This window comes from Mesitornis unicolor, unplaced genomic scaffold (genome assembly GCF_000695765.1).
Source record: "Mesitornis unicolor isolate BGI_N332 unplaced genomic scaffold, ASM69576v1 scaffold1541, whole genome shotgun sequence".
Lineage (NCBI taxonomy): Eukaryota > Metazoa > Chordata > Aves > Mesitornithiformes > Mesitornithidae > Mesitornis > Mesitornis unicolor.
The window spans coordinates 41,355-50,508 of NW_010164226.1; the positions used below are offsets into that span (position 1 = coordinate 41,355).

Here is a 9,154-nt window from a genome sequence, read left to right on the forward strand (position 1 = left end):
GGTGAGTGAGCCGAGGAGGAGGCCTGGCGACCGCGGCCGAAGAGAGGCGCGTCCCCGCCGCTGCCTGGCACCGCCGCCTGCTTGGCCAGCCCAGCTGCTCGCTCCTACCCCCCTGCCTCCTCCTCCAAGATCCGTCAGCTTTGGTTTTGTTTATTTAATTTTTAGACTAGAAAGGCCATGAGTAGCTTCTCCTTTTTCGTCACGGGGCTATTTGTAATTTATGCGATATTTAGTGTATTTAGCTCACAAGTATAAGGGACTGGGGTGTCCCGTCCGTGGCCTAGAGCTGCACTGGCTCTGTCGGCAGCAGGGTTGGCTGCCCCCGGGAATGACTGCCCCAGCTTTAAAGATCCTGTTTTTGCAAAAAGCTGCGATGAGGAACTCAGGCAAGGATTTATTTTATTTTCAAAAATTTAAGTTCATAGTTTTGTTGTAATGATGTAAAACTGTTTGCACCTCTGGAGCTGCCTTAGCTCCTGAAGAAAGCCTGGTGCTGCTGAGGAAAGCAGAAGAGTGCGCGTTGTCGCATTTGACTGAAGCAAGCAGCTACTGCTTTGGCTATGCTGAGGAAATGAGCCTCTTCAGGAGAAGGACTACGCTTGCGTGTGTACTTTTGTGTGGGCTTGCCCTTTGTAAAGAGAGGCTTTATAGATTAACTGCTATCTAACACACTCCTGAAGTTTTGAGAGCCTGTTGTGTAATTCCCATCAGTTGAATTGGTATCAGGTGATGCCTGAAGGAGCCAGTCTTGCAGTCACGAGGCACTTGGGTTTTCCAGCAAGTTCAGTAGTGCAAGGCTGAGTCTCAGAATGGTCAGATTTGAAGTACAAGCCTGTCAGTGTGAGACGCTTAGAAATGTGGTATTTTAATGCTTCTTAACTTGTTTGCTACCATCTTGTCACATGCAAAGTGCAGTGAGAGGGGAAATTGAAAATTTAGAGTGTGTCATTTAGAAACAGGACGTAAATGTGTGGCTGGCATAACTCTTTGTTTTCTAACTGTATGCTGTTTTTCCAGACACACTCTTTTTTTTCTTTAATTTTCTTTTGCCTGAACAAAATGAAGGGAGACATGCTGAAGTGCCCAGCAAGCTTGGAGAAGAAGTCCATGGGGAAAATATGTGGTGTCTCAGTAAGGCTTCTGGCCTTACTATGGCTCAGGAAGTCCCATGTCCTTGAGTCATCTCATAGCTGGGGTGTTTGTGCCATTTGGTAGCCCTGGGCAACTGAATGTGTTAGACTCTTAGTTTGTTCTCTGAGCGAGATGTGCACACTGATCTGTCTTGGTAGCAGGAATATAGGAACCTTGTTTTAAGTGAAATACGATGAGTGAATTGGAAAGCAATTAGGAAAGGAAGACATCTCGGAAGGTTTTTTTTTGCTGTTTCTATGTAGTGTGATATGTAAGCGGATTCGTTCTTCAGTTTTTGAGGTTTAATAGGAATGATGAATGGAAATGGTGATGGTAGGTTCTTAGGCCTCTTTATCTAAATTAGTGTAGAGGAATAGAATATTTCTTTCCAATATTGACAGTACTCTAGAGTAAGAATAGCTCCATCTGGGGAGCTATTACTAGAGAATAGTTTCCCAGAGCAAACTGGTCAATCCCTGTGTAGACAAATTGTTGGGAGAACGTTTTTGAGGCAAATGTCAAACCATCCTCTACCCAGCATCTACATATCTGATTTTGTGTTTGTCACCCTTCGTGATCTGTATCATTTCCACTCCTTAGCTATCAACATCATGTACAACATGACTTGCATTCGCCAGTCTTTAAGTCCTGTTTCTGCAGACGGGCACCTCAGCAGCCTTACAGACTTTGTGTGCTTGGAGTGTTGCAGCGTCTGGATGACAGAATCTGCCTTCAGGGATGGCTGCACACTTGAGCTTTACCACTCAGGCCCTTAGGAAGCCACGAGACAGCTACTCCAACCATGAAGCTGTGCTTCTCTTTCTCAACACAGGCGCTTTGATTACCGTCCAAAACCTGATCCTTACTGCCAAGCTCGTTACACCTTCTGTCCCACTGGCTCTGCCATTCCGGTTATGAAAGACAAGGATGTCATTGAAGTGTATCGATTACAGGCTCCAGTGTGGGAATTCAAATACGGGGACCTTTTAGGACATTTCGTAAGTTAATGTTTTTGTTTAACTCTTCAGCTGAGTTCAACAGCAGGTGTCAAGAATGTGAACTGTAGAGTTGGGATATGCTTGTATGGAAGAATATTGGAGCACATGAGCTGGACTGTCTATAGGAGAGATACCCAAAAAGCAGTAAGTTTCAAACAAAAATTACAGAATTCAGGTCAGCTAAAGCAAGGAGCATGACCAGCACTTTCGATGTGTTTGAATGTGTTTCCCCCACAGAGCTGTGTATAGGGAGTGTTTTGTATACACACACTGTTACATTTTGGGTGTCTTTTTTTTTCTGCACTAGCAGAAAATGCATCAAGAAAGTACATGTATTTGTCCCCGTATGTCAGCTGAAATGCTTGATTAGTGTATTATCTTTTCTCTTGTTAAAAACTTAAATATTTGCCTGACCATGGGTATCTGTGAGGAGTGGACAGCCAGCTGGTCAGAATGGTGGATCATGGGGAGTTGGTTGCTTTTATGGGTCTTTCTTGAATATTATGATCAGTACTGAATTAGTCTCCATTCACGGAGACATGCAAATATGAAAGAATCTCAGCTTTAGTGATATTTATAGCTCTAGCAGCAGCATAATTAAGCTTCAAAGCATGATCCCTAATGCATAAGTACTAGTGAACGTGAAATAGCAACATCAAAACCAAGCACACATAGCAAAAAATGGAAATAGCTTCAAATATCATTATCCTAATTGTTAAACTAGGGTTGAATTTATGTATTTACTATACAGCTTTTAAAATAAATATTTATTTCATTCCTTTTGTGACTTTCATTACTAAGATCTGGTTTTGGTTCTGCTCTTTATTTCTTTTTATATACCCCTGTGAGGTTAAGGACTCAAAAGTAAGCTTGAGTTCTGATGAGCTCCCACTGAGTATCTGCCTCCAAACAGCAGAGTTTATAATGGGTGGGTAGACAAGCACTGGGGCAGTGTGACTCTCTGATAAAAGTATGCGTGATACAACCTAGTATGTTGTGCATCAATGCTCCTGAATCCAAAATGTTATAGGATCCTCTGTCTCCTCACTCTGTTACACAACAGCTACCTAGTGCATTATCTCCTGTACAGGTCAGGCTGAAGTCAGTTCTGTGTTTTGGCTTTTAGAGCTTTTCTTTTGCTTTTCCAGAAAATTATGCATGATGCTGTGGGTTTCAAGAGCTCCCTAACGGGCAAAAACTACACAATGGAGTGGTATGAGCTCTTCCAGCTTGGGAACTGCACGTTTCCCCATCTCAGGCCTGGCATGGACGCACCCTTCTGGTGTAACCAGGGAGCTGCCTGCTTTTATGAAGGAATAGATGATGCACACTGGAAGGAAAACGGCACTTTAGTTCTCGTGACCACAATATCAGGTGCGTTTCAGATGCTTTGGGTGCTAGTATCGTAAAATACAGTCAGCCTTGTCTTCATGTAAAACAGTGTCTTTTAATTCCTTCTGTAGGTTATTCGCAATGTTAGTCACTGATGCTAATTTCAAACTTAAATACTTTCTCTGCGCATTCTTTAACGCAGAAAGTGGGATGAGGCTGTGGCCTTTTGAACAGCGCATGCTGAAGAGTTGTTAAATTGGAGCCGTTTGGCGTTGCTGTACGAAAACACTTGAGTCTCTGGAGTGTAAAAATAGCAAAACAGCTTATACAGAACCATTATGGACTCGTTTCCATAAGGCTTCGCTGAAACAAAGCCTTCTATTGTGAGGTGGCAGATGACTGCTGAGATGGAAAATCTGGTGAAAATGCATACATTATTGAGCAAACAAACAAGGCATATTTAGAAAAGAAATAAAATTTAGAAATAGTCACAAAAATATAAAAAGTACTAATCTCTATTTCTGTCTCCCCCATTATGTGTCATAAAAACTGCAGATGTCCCCAGTAATAGGTCTCTATGATGTATCATAGGACAAAACCAGGATTTACACCTCTAAATATGTGGATGATCACCGGAATAGCTTTCTGGTGCGTCCTGAACACCAAAACTCTAAAATAAAAAGGTCTTTTAAGTAAATCTGGTTGATTACTGTAGTAATACCACGAATGACTTATGAAAAACTCCCCTGAGGACTTGGAGAGTTGCATTTTGTGTGACCAAAGCCATTTACTTTCCAAAGTTAGCGTACTGTAAACGGGAGAGTCACATCACAGCCAGTGTGATGTGGTGCTTTATGTTTGCCTGCTGCCACCTTGAGCAGCTTTTCCGGACTTGATCTCTAGATAACTTGTCCAGTGCTGCTGAGAAATTCTAGGCTCTTCTTCAAGCAGTGAAGTGAGCAGAGCTGCTTTCTCGTGAGTTTGTAGCTCATGACTGAAGTCTTTGATGCCTGATATGGTTGGATGCCTTTGTATGAACACCAAGCTAAATATTTTCATACAGAGGTGGAAATTGTAATGCTTCCTGCCTGCGTGGATTGTTTGATGCCTGAGAAGGGTGAGGCCACGCTGGTGCCTTGTGGAGGCATTGGTATGGTCTGCCTTGTCTCTCTTGCTTCCTGTTTCTGTGGAACTTTGAGGAAGGTAGCACCTCAGAGTTTTGAATTGTCTGAATTCGACTGGGAATCTGAAAGTTACTGTGGAAGAGGGTGAATGAATGCAAGCACAGATGGACAGCATCGTGAGCTGAACTTGCTTCCTTCAGAGGGTAGGCAAAAAGCATCCCATCCTGTGGGAGGGGGCTTCAGCGTGTGGAACAGCTGGACCCCCTTTGGCCTGGCGAGATCCTATGGAGCTGTTTGTCAGCAGGGTCAGAGACCACATTGAAACAATGATTTTACAGTTTTTCTCATTTTCTTCTAAAGCTCTTTGGCCAGGTTAATGTTACTTAGGGCTATGTTTATTTTGTGGAAATGGGGCAGGAATATCCAAAGTGTGAATTTTTTCTTTTTTTTTTTTTTTTTTACTGTCTAAGCATCTTCCAACAGATTATCGTGGAACATGCCTTAACCTGTAATATTTTTATTTAATTTAAGATGTTAAGGCCAGAACTTCATACTGAATCCATCTTGGTCTTGTTAGGAGAGACAGATCCTTTTCAGTAACCTGACTTGCAGGGTACACAGTAGGAAGCTAATCTGGGATGAATTAGAGAAGATAAAGGGGAGCTTCAAGCACATCTACAGTCTGTAGTAAGTACAGTTCTTGATACAGATTTAATGACTTGCTGTTTTATTAAACTAAGTCATGGCCAATTAAAAAAGCAAGTATCCAACAGTTTCACAAAACAGAATGATTGTTATGGTCTCTCTGAAGCCCAAAATATGTGTGGATGGAAGAACAGTTGTAATGGGGTAGCCTGGGAGGTGAATGTATAGAGCGTTAGTTACTCTGAGACAGTATCTTGCACACATGCCTTACCTTAGAGTAAGTGCGAGATGTGTTTACTCTCTGATGAAGAGTAGACCTAGCAACCTGACCGTTGCAGCTTGTTTTGGAGGGAGCTGCATGGCAGGCAGTGCTCTTCGTTGGTCTTGATGAGTGCAGCGTTGCGGTGAATTCAGCCGGCTGGTGGTTGATCTGTCTGATGTCTGCTACCCCTGAACCTGGGGCTAACTGCTGCCAGGCTTGGCTTGCACCAGTCTTGCCTGTCCTTCAGCAGCTTCCAAGTGCAGTTACTGTACCCACAGCAGTGACACCTGCAGCTAAGGCGAGATCACAGCTTGGAACGCTGTCACCGTTGCAAGGTGCCATCTGACTGTGCCTTCTGGCGTATCGCACAAAAAGAATCTGCAGAATTTGGCCGTGCTGTGAGTGTGAGGTGCTAGACGGATCTGAGTTGTCGATGGTTGTACCCTGTGCCATTGCTGAGGAGAGAAAGGGCTAGGCTGAGGTGCAGTGCTAGGACTACAGGAAAAACAAAAGAAGGAGGATTAGCCCTGTAGTTCAGCTCTGTTTTTGGGATGCATCACTCATAGGGAGCTACCAGCAGGATGAGTGGAATTAGAGATATTCCTTAGTCCAGTTGTGAAATCACCAAAACACTCTAAACTTCTGTTCTAACTAAAAAAAAAATCCACAAGGTCTTTTAAGTTTCCTGGTCATCACATCCTACTCGTATCGTTTGGCTTAGTTCAGCTTTACTGGCTGAGGAGCTGCTAAAACAGCCGGGTGTCTTGGTCGGAGGTTACTTAGGCTTCTTTTGCAGAGTGAGAGGAAAACTTCTGCCTGGAATCTCTGAATTCAGTTAAAACTTGAGGAAGTGCAGAAGCACGTGTTGCTCTGGTGAGCACTCTGCGAGCATCTCTTATAGACTGCACTGCCTGCCCTGTGTAGCTACATAAATAAATCAAAATGAGAAGTGTTCATGGTTCTTCGGTGTTTGGATGTTCTGGATGTTCTGGTATCATAGCAGGAAATGGGGGAGAAAAGGGAATTACTGTTTAAATAAATGTAAATATAGTTCATTTTGTGGGGTATCATTCTCCCTCCAACCTAAGCCTTGTGTCTTTGTATGGTTAGGTAATGGTGTAGGTGAACTTTTGCAGGGAAGAGAAGAGAACCTTGAAATAGGTGAAAAACATTTTGAGTCATGTATTCGTTACCTTGTCTCTGTAACAGTTATTTTTATCTCTTGCAGGATCCATGTTTAACGAAATGGCAAAATGGGTAAAATACGACAACGAGACCGGCATTTACTATGAGACCTGGACAGTTCAAGCAAGCCCTGACAAACCATCAGTAGTGTGGTTTGACTCTTATGAATGCTCTAAATTTATACTGAGAACGTACCAGAAGCTGGCTGACTTAGGAGCCGTGTTTAAGAAGATACAAACAAACTATACCAGCATAATTTTATTCAGTGGAGAACCTGTTTATTTGGGAAATGAAACATCTATTTTTGGACCTCTGGGGAACAAGACATTGGCAGCAGCTATCAGAGACTTCTACTATCCGTTCAAACCTCATCGGACAGTCAGAGAGTTTTTTGTGGATCTTTTAAAAATAATCGATCGTGTCATCGTGAATCGTCAGTTTTACCTCTTCTACAACTTGGAATACTGGTTTTTACCTATGAAGTTCCCTTATCTTAAAATAATTTACGAAGAGGTCCCTTTACCTGTTGGAAGCAAAACATCCTTTGATGTATAATTGCTTACTGAAGGACCGAACTTGCCCTTATGCTAGGATATCCTTAAGGATTTTGGGGCACTACCATGATGGCATTAAAGTGTTTTATGTCTTGCTGCTAACTGTGAAAGTTGTGTTGGGAAGACTTTGCTAGACCACATGAAAGACTGTGCCTTTTTTTCTTCATACCTGCATAATACGTTCATGAACGCTTCAGCATCTCTGACTTGGCCAGCTTCTGTGTAGCCACGGACGCCTGGTGCCTGCAAGTGTGCTGGCGTGGTTCCTCTTGGCTGAACTCTGCAGTGCCAGAGGGTGAGCGGGAGGCAGCCCTCCTGCTCCAGTCTGAGGCGCTCTCCACATACAAGGCCATGTGGCCACCAACAGAGATGGGACTTAACCATTACGAGGACCTTCTGGTCTGACCAATTTGGCTAATCTGTGTGTTGGAGCTAACAAACCTGAGTGCCTTGATGTGCCAAATTTCCTCAACATGGCGTTTATTTCTTTGGTTTGTACAACTGGGACCTGTGAACTGTTTTCTGGTTCATGAAGGAGGTGTTCAGCAGGGTGGGAAGGGGCAGTGAATGTATTAGAAGATGTCATGGGTGGTATCTTGTCACCACTTTGCTTCCTTCCTGTAAACACAATACAGATGGCTCTTTCTAAGATCTGTGTGTGAGTTTTCTAGCACAGATGGAAGGCAAACAGCCAGGTCTGATGACAGCTTTGGTGCATAACTGCAGCGTTTCAGCAGTGCCCTGTCTTATGGTGTACTTGAGGCTTCGCCTAGGTCAGTTTCATAGAAGTCAGGTTTATATTCCTTTTCCTCTTTTATTTTTTTTATCCAGTTGCAGAATGAGTAGTGCTTCTGCAGTGGCTGTTACTGCATCGTGGCTAAGTGGTAATGCAGGAAGCCAACTCTGCAGTTTCGTTTGGCTTGAGCCAAGTTAATAGCCTGCTACAGCCCAGAAGGGGAGTATGCAGTGCAAGTACACACTGATTTGATTATAATCATATGAATGGCAGAAAATTAACCTTGTATTAAAAAGTGACTAAAATTAATTACTTGAGTTGTATTATCATGTAATGGGATGAGCATGAGCGCTAGTGTGAGAGGAGTGAGGTGCTGAGAGCACCTCTGTTCTGCAGGGAAAGCTGCTAATTGGTTCCACTGCTACGTGAAAATTCATCTTCTACCTCAACTTGAAAGACTTCTTGCAGCCAAGTCACACGCCTGTACTTTAACTAGCAGAGCTTCAGATTTCCCACCGGGAAGGTAATCCAGGAGGCACTAGGGAAGATAATGTGGAGCAATGAGCCTGTCTACAGAAGGTGCATTCTTGTTGATGCATGTTTTTATGGCTTTAAAACCCTCAACACTGTTGAGTCCACATTTATCCTGTGTTCCTTCCCTGCACACTATACTGCTTTGTCATCAAATGGGATCCAGGGAGCCCAGACACCAAAGTCGTCGTTTTTCCCTGATAATTGGGTTGTGTAGAGGAGCCCTGCAGAACTGAAAATGCCAAATCTTGAGATACACAAGTCATGGTGGCACATCAAAGCTGTTTTGTGCAGCTTCTAACAAAAAAGACGAGTGTTTGTGGATGAGTAAAATCAACAACTTGGCATAGCTGACTGGTTAGAGATAAAACCTTCCCGATTAGTGAAGAATTTGACCAGAACCGATGGGTGTCTGTATGGCAGAAGTCATCGCTTTTAATGGCTGGGGTCAAATGTAACTTCATGGTTCTGTCAGTACAGGTTCATAATATCCTGGGCTTTCTGAATCTAAGTAAGAGCCCTTCTCACTTTTCCAGTTTAATTTGCACAATCCACTTAATTTAGCATGTTTTACTCTAACCCTAACACTTTGGATGGTACAGGGAGTTGTTTCAAAGAAAAAGAGTTACATCCTAGCATGTATTAATTGCAAATTA

At 43.1% G+C, this 9,154-nt stretch overlaps 1 protein-coding gene across 1 annotated transcript in view; it reads left to right on the plus strand.

The window, feature by feature from the left end:
* CLN5 (ceroid-lipofuscinosis, neuronal 5) overlaps positions 1 to 7,232 on the plus strand; it is a 9,808-nt gene extending 2,576 nt beyond the window's left edge. The window contains exons 2-5 of the mRNA XM_010194210.1: positions 465 to 603; positions 1,964 to 2,129; positions 3,278 to 3,503; positions 6,721 to 7,232. Coding sequence (XP_010192512.1) covers positions 465 to 603; positions 1,964 to 2,129; positions 3,278 to 3,503; positions 6,721 to 7,232 — 1,043 coding nt within the window. The remainder of the gene's footprint in view (positions 1 to 464; positions 604 to 1,963; positions 2,130 to 3,277; positions 3,504 to 6,720) is intronic.
* The last annotated feature ends 1,922 nt before the right edge of the window (positions 7,233 to 9,154 follow it).